The 17,362-nt window shown below is 39.2% G+C and overlaps 1 protein-coding gene across 1 annotated transcript in view; it reads right to left on the bottom strand.

The window, feature by feature from the left end:
- Positions 1 to 1,601: 1,601 nt before the first annotated feature.
- The window catches only part of LOC146557392 (polycystin-1-like protein 2), a 19,245-nt gene continuing 3,484 nt past the window's right edge, over positions 1,602 to 17,362 (bottom strand). The window contains 18 exon segments of the mRNA XM_085250570.1: positions 1,602 to 2,023; positions 5,747 to 5,878; positions 6,001 to 6,102; positions 7,277 to 7,487; positions 7,609 to 7,769; positions 8,835 to 8,962; positions 9,169 to 9,302; positions 9,437 to 9,767; positions 10,856 to 11,041; positions 11,224 to 11,346; positions 11,881 to 11,945; positions 13,698 to 13,900; positions 13,903 to 13,934; positions 15,017 to 15,203; positions 15,394 to 15,605; positions 15,698 to 15,897; positions 16,646 to 16,792; positions 17,116 to 17,294. Of these exon segments, the coding sequence (XP_085106696.1) occupies positions 1,820 to 2,023; positions 5,747 to 5,878; positions 6,001 to 6,102; positions 7,277 to 7,487; positions 7,609 to 7,769; positions 8,835 to 8,962; positions 9,169 to 9,302; positions 9,437 to 9,767; positions 10,856 to 11,041; positions 11,224 to 11,346; positions 11,881 to 11,945; positions 13,698 to 13,900; positions 13,903 to 13,934; positions 15,017 to 15,203; positions 15,394 to 15,605; positions 15,698 to 15,897; positions 16,646 to 16,792; positions 17,116 to 17,294 (2,937 nt within the window). The 3' untranslated portion in view covers positions 1,602 to 1,819.

Below are 17,362 nucleotides of genomic sequence, written 5' to 3'. Positions count from 1 at the left end.
AAGATGGGTGGTGACCATGGTGGCCATTTAGAAGTCGGCCATCTTGGATCCAACTTTTGTTTTTTCAGTAGGAAGAGGGCCATGTGACACATCAAACTTATTGGTAATGTCACAAGAAAAACAATGGTGTGCTTGGTTTCAACCTAACTTTATTCTTTCATGAGTTATTTACAAGTTTCTCTTTGTTCACAGCCATTGACATGTCGAAGAGGTTAGCACGTGAGGAGTGGATCGAAATCGTGTTGATATCTGGTGAACGCAGTAACCGGGTCATTGCAGTAGATTTCAATGCAAGACACCCTACGAGACCACCCATCTCCCATGCAACAGTCAGCAAACTGCTTGCTAAGTTGTTGAGAACCTATTTGAATTGCTTTAGTTACTGGACCCAGGATGATTGCAGGATGTCAACAGAGGCAGAATTTGCCATATAATAGGCCTAGACTTCATCTATGAATGTGACCTGCACAACCCTGCATGATTTCCAGAGTATTGCAGTTTTATTTTCAGAAAGTAATTGCTGAGATTTGTTCTTTGATGTACACTTTGGGGTTCTCAAAATGTTGGTTATAAAGTCCTCGTGAACAGCTGTCTTTACACTGTGTAAGCTTTTTGTCAGAAGGTAATCCTATTAACTTTCATTTTTCATAATGTTCAAGGGTGCTCAGCATGTTCTTATGCTTGACTTTCAAAACCACCAGAAACTGTCACGACCTCTGCGCTGTTCGCTGCTGCATAATCGAGTGTGCTCTTATACGCTGACAATCCAACATTGTGTCTCTCAGACACAACCTGACGTCCACAGTGGCTCAAAGCACACGCTCTAGTACATTTTAACTCACACACATCTGTTAATGTTTCTCACTTAGTGACACTGCAGAAACATACTTCCTTTTTTCTGGGTCAGCGTGACAAAGCACCCTCATATGGAAAAAGAATAGAGAAGACGGACCTGAACCATGTTTAGCAGCTCTGAGTTGAATATTAAAATGATCTTTGCCTGACTTTGGCTTGTTAAAGCTGTTGTGGCTGAGTGGAAGTTGAGTCTTGTTGACCCTGCAGCTTATGTTACATTTAAGACTTTTGCTTTTCTGATTTGCCTAATTTATGTTACCTTGAATTTACTGGTTAGTTTTATGCACCAAAAACTTTTTGGTTAGGTTCATGAAAAGTGGTTGGAATTTAAATATCTCAAAAGTGCATGAAAATGTCTTTTAAACCATCCAAACATGACAAGTGAGAAATGAGATCCATCACTGATGTCAGAACCTGACAGTCTGCAAAAGACGAAGCCTCTCTAATGATGCCTGCGTGTGTTTGGCTGTGATCTGCTTGGTGATGGACTCTCATCTATTTTGCAGTGTCTGTGGATACTGTGTGAACAAACCAGTTTCAGTAAGCTCGACCTGCAAGGACAGCGTGTTTTAGAGAAATCAAAGCTGTTTGGGGAATATTAAATGAATAACAGTGGTTATTAGACACAAACACATGAATCACACACATGAATGCATTTTTCTCTTTATTTTAAAGCTGAAACATTGACTGTATGATTACGAGACACATACAAACTATATACTTACAATATATGTATGAAATACTCATATAGTTCTTATGTTTTTGGCAACCTGAGTATCATCGTTGCAATAAAAACAACACTGAGTCCAACATGCTCTAAACATCTTATTTATCTCAACAAATAATGTATTTCTGTGTGTTATGATAAGCTATTACACATATTCACAAAACAGTGCAGCATGCTCTCGAGAAGAGGGAAAAAAGGATAGGAGAGAACACCGTGGAATAAAAGTACAGTACGTCCTTAGAGGTTTACGTATTTGTCAGACATCTGAAAAATGTTGGAATCAGGAGAAGTGCTTAAGATATTTCTGCTGTTATTTTGGGCCAAGCCACATCCGCCGCTCACGTCGGACTCCCGGGTGTCTTTTGCATGTTTACGTTTGATGCCAAAAAGACTGTAGATTTTCATCAGCATCAGGTCGACAATCTCCTCCTCTTCAGAAGGCTGGGTAAGGAAGCACAGATTCAAAATCCATAATAAAGTACTGCAGATGGCGAGAGCTCTTTTGACCATTTGCACATATTCGTGCAAGTTTGAAATACGAATCCTAAAATGTGGGTGTACAGTTCAGCTCCTACGGTTACTTTGTAACAATAAAACCGCTGTGCTTCCTCACTTACATCAATGTTTTCCCTTTGTAAAAGCATATATTTTAAAAATAGAAATAAATAAATAAACCATGCTGGAACTGAACTGTTGCTGTGACTCCTGTTTAGGAGTCCCACTCAGCGACTTAGAAAACCATTAAAAGTTAACAGAATGGACACTGTCTGAATGCAGAACGCTTTAATTAACACTGAGAATTACACCTCAGGTCGAAATCGAACTGGCAGAAACAGCCTGCTGGCCTGGAGGCAATTTTTGGTCAGTTTGATTCTGCAGAATATTTTTAACCTGGAATCCTTAGTGAAAGATTTGATTGCATTCTCTTAGCTGTCTCAGTTAAACTGTGCAAACAAGTATCACTGACTACTGAATTATGTAATGTCTCTTAATTGCCACCAGTGAAATAGATCATTAAAAGCTTTCACAACCCTCCAAAGTGCCCTGAGTTAATCTGACTAATTGCAGTTATGTAACATTGCACTTAAAAAAAGAACATGTCGGGTTCAATAGTGGACAGTGGTTGCATACAATTGTTTTGCTTTGGCAGAAACTTAAACAACTAAATTACAGCAACACAACTTATTCATATTCAATAAACCTGTGCATTTTGTGTCGATAAAACATGATTGAAACATGTTTAGATGACGTAAGATGAGGTCTTGGAATATTTTAATCCTTCACATTTTTGTCACTTTATTCCAACACTATTCACTAACTTTTATCCTAATACTACTTGGTCACTTAAATACTACATGTTGTATGTTCAATGTTCAACAAAGTCTAGAGCAGGGGTCTCGAGCTCCAGGCCTCGAGGGCCGGTGTCCTGCAGATTTTAGATCTCACCCTGGGTCAACACACCTGAATCAAATGATTAGTTCATTACCAGGCCTCTGGAGAACTTCAAGACATGTTGAGGAGGTAATTTAGCCTTTAAATCAGCTGTGTTGGATCAAGGACACATCTAAAACTTGCAGGTTTTAGATGTGTCCTGGAGTTCGAGACCCCTGGTCTAGAGTCTGGTTAACATAAGACGTGAAGGGATTTACAACAACTTCCACCCTTCTATCTTTATCTGGGCTGCAGGGGCATAACCGAGAAGTGATAGGGTAAGAGGAGGGTACACTCTGGACAGCTCACCAGTCTATCCCATAGAGACAAACAACCATTTGCACTCACATTCACACTTATGGGTAACTGTGGGAGGAAACCAGAGTGCTCAGAAGGAACCCACTGCAAACTAGCCAGATTGTGGATTTGAACCCATGACTTTCTTGCTATGAGGCCACAGCACTAACCACCACGCCACCAATCGAGGTTTAGCAAAAGTAGGAAAGCTATGATTTCAAGGCTTGATGCAGAATTTTCTGTACCTTTTTATCCTTGACAGGTTAAACCACAATAATTAGCAATAGCACACATGGTGTGTTTATAGTTGTCTGCCTCTTATAACTCCAACGATTTTCCTGCAGTTTGAAATCTCATGTGATCTTGTGACTTTCGTGACAAGTGAGAAACTCTTACTAGATCCTATCGTGTCATCTCAACAAGAACAAATTAAGCTGTTGAACTTCATGCAGATCCTACATGATTTAATTACGTTCACCATAGAAACATGAAATTATTTTCTTCAAATCACAAGTTAGACTTTTGTAAATGTAACAACCACTCAATTGCATTTTTTTTTCAGTGCATTTAAGCAGAAGCTGCAGAGTTCACAGTCTTTCCTGAATAAGAAGTCAGTACTCTTCCTGAGATAAATACACATTTCTATCAAAAAGGACAGGAAGCAGACAACATGAACGATGGTGGAAATAATAAAATTCACTCTTGCACTCACAGATTACGGGATACTTTGATGTCATTACCTAAAGCTACTGGCTGCTGCTCTCGACTTCTGTGTAAAGACTAAGTTGTGTTTTCAGGAACCATATGGGCTGTCTTACTCACAAAGTGACAACTTTAGAAATGTAATCTTAGCGTTTTCAGATAGCGAGCCAGACGGTTCCTGCCTGACAATATCAGCATTATCTCCAATCCCATCAGTGCACACAGCAGGCTGCTTCTGTCTAACAAATACCAACAAACAGTCTGGACAGCAAATTGTAGCTTAAACTAGAGTACAAGGAAACCTTTTACAGGAATTATTGCTAATTAGCATCATAAATATATATTTCTCAGACATTCACAATCATACTTTTAAACTGACTTCACTTTTTTTTGTCGTCTTTTAGCTGTCGGGTCTCTGCTGATGAATAAATGTTCTGTCACAGAAGCAAATTCTCTTAATAATTACTCTACGAGATCATGGTGCACTTTACTGACACGACAAAGCGTTTGCCTTCTCTGCTTTTACATAACTGACACCCATAAAAATGGAAGCAACACAGCCAAGTGTTAGGAATTTGTGGCTGTTCCAGTTTGGTTTCATGACTTTAGTGTTTTATATTTTGAGTTTGACTTTTAATTCCTCAACCTTTCAGTTTGCGAGTTACAGCGCGGTTTGTATTTCATTTACTGTTAAAAACTCACACACAGAGACTTCTGATTGGATAATAAGGAAGTCTGCTTCTTGTCCACTCAAAACCTGAATGTAATGATTTTGTGAGGTGCACTCGTCTGGCTTTTAAGCTTAAATTTCAGTGAAGTTTGCCCATGTGCTTAGGAGGTGCATGACTGGGTAAAATTTTGTTGCATTTAGATTTTTAAAGAAATGGGAGATGGTTGCTGCCTGTGGCCTGGAAACAGCTGGAGTAAAATGTGGATATTTGCAAAGTAAACTTAAGAAATCACACAACAGGAAAAAAAAAGTGTCAAGAACAGACTGACAGTGTCAAACCTGCAGCTTTTTGTAGGACATGTCATCTTTTCTCTGGGTACACTTTACACTGGGAACCAGAGTTTATTGAAAATAAGCAAATGTTACTTCTTTTTCTTCTTTTGGCACCTCAGCCTATCGCTTCTATGCTCTTGTGACACATCAACCCTCTGAACATTCTCCTTCACATCTATGGGCCTATTTTTCAGGTGTTCCTCATGGCAGCTCCTTGCTGCTCTGATTTAGTCTGAACCAAAGTTCCATCCATCCATCCATCCATCCATCCATCCATCCATCCATCCATTCGCTTCCACTTATCCTATCTATACATTTCTCTAGATCCACAAAGACACAGTGAAGCACAAAAAGGCACCTGTGCTTTTTTGTGGCATGAAGCCACACTGCTGCTCACCGATGATCACTTCTCCTCTTAACCTAGCTTCAGCAACTCTCCTATGTGATCAACGTTATCCCTGTGTAGTTACAACAGATCCTCTCATCCCATTTATTTTGAGAACTGGTACACTTCTTTTCCTATTTTCCTCTCACTCGCCAATATTGTCTCAAAAAACCTGGTTAAAAAGTCCATTGGGCCAATGCTCAGCTTTTATTCCTCTAGAGCAACAATATCAGCTGAGTTATTCAGTAACATTTAAAATGCGTGAACAACTCAACTGCTACTGAATGATTAAAATTGTATGGTGAGGATAACTAAAACACAGAAAAATGATCCTGATTTTTGTTACCTTGTGGTATTTTTGCTCCTGATTGAATGCCACGAGGATCACCGAGAGCAGGAGATTGAGCACCACGAATGTCACAAAAACTATACAGGAACCAATGAGTAACCCACCAAGCACAGGATTGCTGGCCAGGACCTAGAAGATAGTGCCTCAGTTAGATGTTATTACCACTTTGAAACTAACTGACCAAATTGGAAATGACAGAAAAAGAAAAATGTTGACTTAATGTGTGCAAATCCTGAGACGATCATTCTCACCTCATCATAGTTAAAGATGCCTATCTGCAAACCGATGAGAGTCATGAGAGCATCCATGAAAGTTTTATAAGAGGATAGGTTCCAGCCATAAATCACGTTACACTGAAGGAGAGAAATTACCATTAAATCAGCAGAAGGACCGCTGAGATCATTCCTGCCCATCATGGATTTCAATTTTCATTAAATAATCTCGGCGATAATGGAGTGAGGTTACTTGATTGGTATTTCACGCACCGTTTAAAGCATAATGACACTGTACTATAACAGAATGAATTAGTTTAAATTTACGAATGTAATGAACACCACCTGCCCCGGCTCTCCAGTCAACGCTCCTCACTATTCAAGTCCTCTAATGCACACAGTGGAAAAGATTAGCATCAGCTGTCCTTTCGTTTTGGACTTTTATGTAATTTATCAAACTACTGGATGGTTTTAATTTAAATTATATTGATTAGAGCAGCGGTCCCCAACCTTTTTTGCGCCACGGACCGGTTTATGCCCGACAATATTTTCACGGACCGGCCTTTAAGGTGTCGCGGATAAATACAACAAAATAAAACTAGTACCGGTACCGAAAAAAGAAGATTTATTCATAACACACGTGAAAAGACCCAGGAAAACCAAGTTAACGATAAAAACGATAACAAAATAACGCTGAAAACCGATAAAAACCCTGAAAACCAGACATTTTGCACCTGAGCCTCAACTCTCGCGGCCCGGTACCAAACGACTCACGGACCGGTACCGGTCCGAGGCCCGGGGGTTGGGGACCGCTGGATTAGACAAAGTCAGATTTTTCAGTGTTTCCAAAGAGTTGAGTTCTTGACTTTTAAAACATTGTTTATTTTACTAAAAAGTGTATTTTCTCAAATTATTAAGATAAATTAATCTTTTTAATTAATTTTCAGAATAGATATATTTTTTAAATCTTTGTATTAAAGGCTTTAGAGAACATTTTTTTGCTTTGACTGAGCAGCACCGTTAAATCTGAGAGAAGTTCTCTTTTCAAGTTGTCCAAAGTGTTATAGTTTTCTCCTCAGATACACGGTTTTGAACAAGCATTCCCCATCTTATCTTAAAGACCTCAGAGTACTCTTCAGTGGAACCAGCTTACAGTTTGGATTCAGGAGAAAGACACAGTCTCTACTTTTAAGATTAGGCTGTAATTAATAACCCTCCCGACCGCCACCAAAAAGCGTTCTGTTCTTGTCCATGTAAATACAAAATTATTTATTTGCGAGGAGTCAAGATTTGGTCAAAGGAACCAGATACTTACTGCAATGGAATAAGCCAGCAACATGATCACAATGATCAGAAGAAGACCGCTTATGCTGGTCCAGGCTCGCTGCAGTGCAGCTGTGATCATGTTCATCTTTGGGTTAAGTCTAAGCAGGTGCCACAGTTTGACAGTGGCGAGCAGGACCAGGAAAGCCATCAGATATTGAAAAAGTGATTCTGATGTGCCTGTCTGGTAAAAACTGACAAACCTATAAAAACAGGAAAGATGTGGAGTAAAAAAACAACCCACCAAATAACACCAAGCATGGGAGAGGCATGTTTTTGCAGTTAAACAGCTAAAATTAAAGCAGAGTTTTACGTTAATCTCACTTGTCGTTGTGGTTTTGGTAGTATGCTATATCACGGTTCGTGATCAGAGTCCTCTGGATAAAGGCGGCCACGGCACTCCAGCTCAGCAGGATGATAGAAAGCTCCAGAAGGTTCCATTTGTTCTTGAAGTAAAGCCAGCGCTGCTGCTTCATTAATTTCCCCTTTCCAGGAAAAGAAGTGAGAGCAACAGCTCTTATGTAATCCAGCAGGGGGTTGTCTGCATGCTCATGCATTTGTTGAGGTTTTAGCAGGAACAACACCAAACATATGTTGACAATTTGCACAAATAAAAGTGCTGATTTGTCCCATGATGTCCAAATGCATGTGAAAATAATCTGATCATATTTAATGAAAGTCTCAGTGCTCACATAAGAGGTTTTTAAGTATAAGCATTTACTGTATACTGTTTATCTAACCCTAAAAATCTTTATGAGAGAGCAATACAAAGATAGATAAAAATAGCACATTTATGGATATTTAGGCTCCTTAATAATTGAGATTATATGTTGTCTAAAGCTCTTACTGTAGTTAATTTAACATGCAGTCTTTGGGACTTCCAGGTGAATTTCAGAGGGGGTGTAGCTACATGACATCTTGACAGATACAGAAAAATAAGCTGTGTGCTTATGTCACCATAATAATCTTAAGGGACTGCAACAAAGGGCACACGATAGGAGCTTATTGGCTCAGAAATTACAGTTAATGGTCGACACCCACGATCACAATGAGCCTGAATGAAGTGAAACGACGTGATTAACATGTGACTCAGTGATGCACTAAAAAGCAAAAGGATTATTACGAATGACAAATAAGATTAATGCTATTATATCAGCATCAACTTTGTAATTTCCTCGTAATTACAGTACAGTAGAGCTGCACAGCATTTGACATGCTCTGATTTAGCTGCTAATTGCTTCTGGATTAACAGGCAGTAACGACTTAATAAAAAATGATTAATAGAAACATGCAGAGTGGCTTCATTGACTGTTCAGCCTCACGACACTCGTAGTTAATCCACGTTAGACTAATTCTTGCCGATCACAGTAACAAACAGTAACTGCTCACTCTCAGGAAAATAATGGTCAGGAAACCAAAAAGTGATGATGATGCCATTCTAAGTTTGTTTAAACCTCATTGGCTAAATGAAGTTAGTCTATTTAACTGGATACATAGAAAACAATATTTGGAACTAGATTCCATTATGTATTAATAATGTTTGTATTTACCTGATTGAACATGGAATAGAGGATGAAAAGCATATAAATGATCTCAGCGGTCATAATGCAGATGTGGAGGCCGTCACCTGGCAGGTAGAGATGAACACTCTGCATTTCACTGTTTAACTGAAAGGCTCCTGCAAAGTCAGAGAGAAGACTTCACTTACATGCGTACAGCTTAATGTGATCTCAATCATAGGCTGTCGGAGTTCTCAGTATGAAGGTGTAAAAAGGGAATAAATGTAGATTGGAGTTACATATGAAAAGTAATAAAGTCTGATGTGTTATCCATTCTATAGAGTCTTCTTTAACAAAGCTTTAGATGCATTACAGTTCTCCTTACCTACAGCAGGGGACTCCAGCAAAAGCGTGACAATGCAGAGGAGATTCACATTTGCATTATAAACAGTGAACTCAACAAAGATGGCCCGCGTGTAAACATCGAACCACATATTGTTGAACAGATAGTCGAGGGTGCTGTGGATAAATATTAAAGAATTAATGTTGTTAATATATTCCATATGTTCATTTTAAAACCAACCAAGAAGACTATTAACTCTCAGACAACACAGCATCTTGGGTATTCTTTCGATTTTTCTTAAGGTAGAGACCTGGTTGCAGTTTGTAAATCTGGGCCGAGCTCCACTGAAAAGCCTCCCCCTCTGTAGCGCGCCAATTCTCCCCAGACGGGGTAAGCTCTGAGTTGAGAGTGTGTCTGGTACGTCCAGGGACTGGAAATGCTTGCAGAGATGTTATTTCCAACAGACGTGTTCCAGCCAGGTCCGTAGGAGCCCATGTCCTCCGCTTCCCATGAATATGGAGCGCTACAGCCTGGCACCATCTTTAGCATGGGGCCTGCAATCTCACACGAGTTCTTCTTCACTCTCAGTTGACGAAGACGTGCATTTCCCAGAAGCTTCGAGTTTCCATCAGTGATGAATCCTGGAACAGTATTTTACATTTCACTCTTATTGTCATTTATTTTTCATTTGAGTAGGCTACGGTCTTTTTAGGTCGTACCTACACGCACCTGCCCAGCTGCAAAGATCATTGCAGTTCAGGATGAGAAACCTTTGTGTAGCATGTATATATTTATAGATTTAGCTAAAAGGTTCAAGTCAAAGCACTCTAACATACGCTGGGAAAACTGTCATGTGTCTTGTGTTGACAAGATTACAAAAAAAAACTAGACCTCTGACCTTCACCTCAAGATCTGAATGTGTGTAATCCTTTTAGTTGATGCACCTATTTGAAAGTCCTAGCTTATCTTGTTCTCAAGTTATCGTGTTTACAAAGTCGGGTGTCCACGCTGCCTGCCCGACCACCTGGCAGGGTGACAGCAGTACTCCACCAACCTTTAACGGCTGAGGGATAAAAGGGCACATGTAAAAAAGAGGCAGGAAATATAGAATAATAGATAATAATAATCTGTACTTCATGCACCAAAGTTCAGATTTGATATCACTGCAATCTCAGTGAAGACTTAAGGCACAATATTTAAAATAATACACAGATATTAATGAAATGACACTTGACACAAAACAGTTGCTTTGACATAAAGCTGGATTAATCTGTTCATGTGTTCTGCTTTAATAAACAAAAAAGTCTTCTAAAACTTTTATGAAATAACAAAACAAACCATCGAATCGAACCTCGAACGAATTCACCTGTTCGTGTAGATATGGTTATATCCCTTCTGTATGTTCTGCTATTGGAACGTTCTAAAAAAAGGTTCAACACTAACACTTAAAAGTAAGAACACAACTACACAGTGAAGCAGAATAAACAGCTTTAGGTCAGAAATCATGACTCCTTGTTGAAAGTCATCAAATGCTTTCCACTTCCACTCTGATAACATCCTTGTATGGACTTTTGTTGCTCTTTGCAAAACCATTTCTCCCATAGTCCTTTGATAACAGTCTACTGAGCCTGCAGATTAGAGGAGGTGGCCAGTAACTGGCAACGTCTACAACAGAGATAGAAGCGAAGCCCTGTCCTGTTTGACTGTCCTTTTTGTAACAAATATTTACCTGGATATTGTCCAAAGAGGTTACTGAGTAGAGATGTCTTGGCCCAGTTGAATACATCTTGAATTGCCATGGTGGCTGGGGCGTTTCCACAGAAGCTTTGTTTAATGTGTGTGTTTAGGTAAAAAGCATTTGGATCTCTCTGGCCATGTGCCACCAGCAGCAGCATCCACAGGAACCCCATGTAGACTGAAACATACAGGGGGATTAAGTCAAACCCAGCATTAATTTCAGGTCAGACTTACAACATCCCTGGAAGATAAGTTGTAGTCAAAATTATTATATTTTTTCTGCAGTTTCTGTCATTGATGAAGATTTCCTTCAATTTGTTTTAATCAGGTTAATTCGCAGTTCTTTGTGTGTCTACTTACTCAGTATCTCCTTGATTAGAGCAAAGGCTTTCTGTTCCAGCATCCTGTTCCTCCTCATTTTTTCTACGTCTGCCAGAGGCGGCGGCTCATAAACACTGCCATAGCGCACAAACATTTGTTTACCTGTGGATGAAGTTTGTTGCCAAAGAAATGTTCAGTATTTAAACAAAAGAGGAAGAAAGTATGCTTTCTAGAGTTTTTCTTGATATTTTACCGATATTTCTGTGGTTTCTTTCAAATTGAACATTTTGAAAATCTTCCTCGTCGACTTTTTTAATCACAAGAGCAAAGAAGATTGCAAAACAAAGCACCTGTTTTGAGAGGCATGAATAAATGCAGTGGTTTATTTCGAGTAAATATTTAAATTTACAAAAAATTATCTATATTAGAAACGTTAAATTATAAGAAAATTGTGTAACTGAAATTTTAACTGTGCAGGAAATCTTAAGGGTATGTATATAACAGACAAATGTTCTTCTCACCTTCAGCGGCTGAATAAGGAGGACACTCTGAAGAAGGAAATAACCATGGATACGAACCAACTTATGGAGCGCGGTTTTCCAAATTTCAAGCCATACAGCATTGTGAAAAAGCCTGATACGACACTGGTTGCGATCACCAGCAGCCAGCCAAAAAAAATAAACCACCAGGGTAGACCTCCGTGACAGCACGTCCTTTCTTTCTCACCGCCATCGCCATCAGTGCTGTCTGACGGACTGGCCCTGTAAACACGGAGCGACAGAACAGCAAGTAAAATTACATTTCCTTTCACCAATATGAATTTCAATAGCATTAACATGTAACTTTACAGAGCAACGAGTAAAAATGTTTTTGCAAAGTAATAGGCCATTATCCTAACATCGTGTATACATGTTTAAATCAGTACTGCTCTCCATATTATACTACTTTAGGGCCTTTACCATATAAAGCACCGTGAGGTGACTGCTTTTGTGATTTCCTTCTATATAAATAAAAACTGAACTGAAAAATTGAATTGAATATGCTCAATAATGCAGAGGTAGGAAGTACAACTATTTTGTTAGTCAAGTACTTGAGTATTTGTGTTCAGCTGTTAACTTTTACTCTCTACATTTTTACCCAAATATTTATACTTTTCACTCCTCACATTTTCAAACCAGGCTCATTACTTTAGGTTTAAGACAACTGAGGGAAGTTTTTATTTCACAGCTGCCTTCAAACATCTGAGTGATCTGAGGCTAAATGGTGGAAACAGTAACACAGAAAAGTAATCCTACTGTTGTATCTATCACTGGGGCTTTACACATACAAAGAGATCAAAGAAGCAAAAGCTTTTGATAACTCATATTTTTTGCATCATTCATCACGCTATAGTCAGGGGTTAAAGTGGGCTGGAGCATTGCACAATTCCTGGCTGCAGGAGCGAGCATAAAGGGAAAAGAGGAAAACAGAACAGGAAGAAGAGGTTCATGCTCAGAGTTAGGTTACATGAAATGTAGCAGAGATGAATTTGAATTTGAGCTGATGACATATAGATCCATCATCTGAAACTGATTGAGTAATAGCACAAAGTTCATTTAGCTTTGCATAAAAATACTTGATATAAATGTGCTTCAAAGAGCTACTTTTTACTTTCTCACTTTGAGTACATTTCAGAGCCTATTTTTTTTTTTCATCTTTTACTTGAGTAAAGAAGTTGAGTCAGCTTTTTCTGGAGTGTACTTAATACTTTACTAGTATTTTTTTAAGAACCTGTACTTGTACTTTGGCACTTTTTCTACCTCTGCAGATCAGCAATTAGACTTCAGTTATTTCACTCATGATAGAACACCCATTTTGATGATTTAAAATTTAAAGTCACAATCTTGAAACTCTCATAGATTTTATTGTTTATTTTTGAAGCTTTTTAATAGCTTACTGTGCAGGCTCATGCATATTTTGACTAGTGAAATTTTGTGCTCTAGCTCAACGTATTTTAATGATTGAATTGTGCTCTATTTTGATTTACTGTGAGTTTAAAAATGGTGTTTGTTGGTCCTTTTTCTCATATTGCTTTTGTAGTTTCTTTGATAATTCTTACAGAACATTGCTGAGGTTTTGTTATTGCTTTGATATGTAGGGACGTCTGTCCTTTTTAAAATACTTTGCACACAGGTGCTGGTTGAGTGCGAGCCAGGGTATTTAATCTAGGCTGTGCATGAGTCAGTCCCTGAGGAAGACTTTGAGTCGATACACGTTGGTGTGTTTTGCTTGCTGAATTGTTGCGAGAACAAATTTGTTATATGATTTTATCCTCAGAGTGCCTCAACAACCCCCGTCTTTGTGTTGAGTTTTAATTTTATCAATTAAAAGCGTTGCAGTGACTATAATAATTAAAACAAAGACATACAGCAGCTATAACTGCAGTTAATTCCTCCAAGATAAAATAAAATGTTCTAGATGGATGTGACATCTAACTGCACCAGCGCGGTCCTCTTACAGAGTGACTTTCATACGTTTTGTTGGTGGGTTCATCTGGAACGCCTCTGTTGGATGCAACGAGTTGATCTTCAAGCAACTCCTTCGTGCTCTGGACTTGCTGCAGCGCCTGTTTGTAGCTGTGTGGATTCGGGAAGCCTGAGGGACCCAGCTGACTCAACTCACTGTCGATGCGACACAGTTGTCTGTACAGATACTGGCTTTTGTTTCTGTTCTTTTGAATCACCCCCTCTGCCGATGCTGGATAAGCGCTGCTATCTGAAAATGTACATATGTTATTACTTGGAAATCTCAAGGAAGCACATGATATGTGTTCAGAAAGCAAAAATTGCTTTGTTTGCAGAAATGTGATTGTTGGCAGCGTTTTCAAATTCTGTCTTTATTTGTTTCAAACAACCACTTTGTCATATAAGCAAGTATCTTCTGAATGATTTCAGAACTCTGCAGTGTCCGTCCTTTCAGGCAAATTTTCATCTTTTATGCCTCTTTGAATTAACAGCTGATTAAAAACAACGTCCATCAAATTTGTAGCACGCCACTTAAATTTGCTTTGCATGTTATTTAAAAGCAAAAGAACTGACACCAAACTGTTTGTGAGACCTTCTGATATGTAAGTACTAATTTGACCCTTAATGCGAGAGCTGTGATCATAAAGTTGTCTGACTACACTTGTGAAAAGTCCAAAGGTCGAGTTAGCTGATCTCCCCTCTGGTTTGTATCCAGAGGCACTCGAAGACATGAATCCTATTCTACGCACTCATATGTGGTGCAGAGTTCACATGTAAAAATTTGTGTCCAACTGACCCCGGCTTCAAACCAAAGTACTTCTCAGTAGACCTCACCCCAATGGCAAAGCATCGCTCGAGGAAGATGCAGCATTCACCATAAATTCATTTTCTAGGCTCAGACAGTCAGCGTGTTCTAAGGTAACATCCTAAAGAGCCATGAAACCCAGAAGATTTGCTGTACACCGCTTCAGTGTGGTGTGTGCTGATACTCAGTGGCACGCACCACAGTTGAAGAGGCAGGTGATTTTGGCCTCAGCAGCACAATCATTCATCAGCAGGCGCCAGATTTGGCTCCCTGCAACTTTGCTCTTGTTTTTAGAAAGCTACTTGCACTTCAGTGGCCACTTGATCTCCTCCAGTGTGTCACGATGTCCGTGCTTCAACTTTAGTTTTGTTTTTCTGAACAGTATAATGTTGAAACTGATATAGAAGTACCCAAGAATATGTTCTTAACGGGCAGGTCGCGCAAACTTAAATAAGATGGGGGTTTGGGGCAGTGTTGCAGCACTTTTAGTTGATCATGATCAATTATTAACACGAGAACTCACCTGATAGCTGAGGCTGTGTTTCTGTCTCGATATTTTCACTAGCTGTGTTATTCTGTGTGATTAAGTCTTTCAACACAGAAAGTATAGCATTGACATCATTTTCTTGTCCAGGTACAAACTTAATCTCCTTGCATGCGACGTTGCTTTTCATCGTCTTAGAGAGCGAGTGGGCAATTCTTGTGATGTCCTAAGGGGAAGCACATTCAATACCGAATTTTGATACCAAATGAAGTGTATGCACATTAGAGAAATTCTTCTAAACCCACAAAACCATCAGTATTTGTAACACGTACAAAAAAGTTTGTCATAAGGCTTGGGTGCCAGTTTAGCAGCACCTTAATATTAAATGCAGAAACACAAAAACAGGAAACACCTACCTTAATGATAACATCTAAAGACACTCTGTTAGTCATGTCCGTTGTGGCAGAAGAATCTTGTGTGTTCTTTTTCTTTTTTTTGCGCTGGCAACAAGAAAACTCCCGAGGACGAGTGAATCTGAAAATACTGACTATGAGGATATTGACGGGAAACATGATGAGGGAGCTCTGAACTCCAATCATGAACTGCTGCCAAGTAAACTCAAAACTTCCTGAAAATACAAATGGGAAATAGATTAATTAGATTTGGACTTTTTTACACTTTTTTAAAAGTAAATTTAATGGCAATACATTTTTGATGTACCTAGGTCCATTACTTGGTCAGAGGGATCTTTTGGGATCCCATAAAACATGATACTGGTTAACATGGTACAGAGCAGCAGAGAAAAACAGCAGGACACTCTCTGCACACAGGTGAAGTGGCTGCTCGGTGGTCGACTGATCACCGAAATCCAGAGGTGTCCGTCATTGAAATCCTTTGTTGTCTTTGTGAAGAACAAATTACTGAAAGATAAAAGCAACATTGTAAAAATCAAATGTTTTAAACCTTCATAAACAGCTAATTAGTGATGGATTAGCATCACATTTTAATCTTTTTCTAATTCCTGTAAAACACTATTGTAGATCTGAAGCATTTGGAGGTTTTAGAGCCTAAAGAAAAGCGAATAATCCCCACTAAATCACCAGATCAGCGCTTAAACCAAATATTTAGCTACTCAACTGGGATGAGAAGAAAGTGGCAGCTTTTACTGGGTTTCATTTCGTCTTTGGAAATCTGCCTCTATCTCACCCTATCCCCAGCTTCTTCTGTCACACCAACCCACTGTATGTCCTCTATCACATCATCCATGAATCTTCTCTGTTGTTTTCTTCTTTTTCTCCTGCTTGGCAGCTCAGCATCCTCTGTCCAGTGTGTCCACTCTCCCTCCACCTTGCATTTTAATCATACCTGGGCCTAATAATTTCTTTCTGGTAGCCTTGTGAAAGTCCACAAGCACTGGTAGATTTTTCAACGAGTTGAAAAGTAAATTCTGGCTGCTGCTTTGTGAAAGTGAATTTCATTAAAAAAAAAAATGATAGTTTACCCTGCCTGCTGCAAACATAACATTATCCAAATGGAACTCCAAACCATGAATTCGATTGAATTTGCATTTGATCAGTACTCCCAATCTGAGTTTCATGTTCAGCCTCTAGACAGAGTGCTTGTACGTGTAATTCTGCTACCAAACGTACCACCAGGCTTTGCGCTTACCTGAACCTTTTTAGATCCATCTCTGTTGCAGCAGGAAATATTTTATCGAGGGAACAGTCATCAATGTCTACCGACAGCCAGGAATTACATAGAAAATGCCATTTCTCCTCTGTCTGTAAATCCTGCACCATGACATTGCCTACATACCTGAGAAAAGGCAAACAATGTAAATGCAAGATGCAATCATGTGACCTCTGCTTTGCTCCACGTGACACCCACAAAAGTCAGTAGAAGACATATTACTTAAAATGACAGCTGAATTGCATTTAAAGACCATGTTTTCCTTAAAAAAGCAACAATAATTATCTTTAAGATCAGTGTAATTGGGACCGGATTCACACTGTATTCACCTTAATGTCCAATCATTGTGGTGTTCTTGGTCAAACAGTATGTTTCTAATGACTCAGAAAATACCATAATTGTCGAGATGCCTTTCTTTTGTGTGGTTGTGACATTTCTTTTTTTCCTACCAGGCAGAATGGCTTCCTGAATTGTTGTGCCATAGTCTGATGCCCTGCAGGTCTCCCAGGGAGAAGGGCGTAGTTAGCAGGAACATGTCCACTGCTCCCCTTTCAAACACACGTTTCTTTGAATCTGTCAAGTGGTGAGGCTCGCTGTGTCCTTCTGTGCCCAGCAGAGTAACTGTCACCTAAAATAATCAATTTTGTGCATGAAAAGTATAAAACTGAAAACAATACCATTCTGATTCCATATATG

This window comes from Mchenga conophoros, linkage group LG16 (genome assembly GCF_057382185.1).
Source record: "Mchenga conophoros isolate Kocher_MC1m ecotype Shallow Benthic linkage group LG16, M_conophoros_male_GT1.1, whole genome shotgun sequence".
Taxonomy (NCBI): domain Eukaryota; kingdom Metazoa; phylum Chordata; class Actinopteri; order Cichliformes; family Cichlidae; genus Mchenga; species Mchenga conophoros.
The sequence above is the reverse complement of the archived record's forward strand: the minus strand, read 5'-3'. Positions and strand labels throughout refer to the sequence as shown.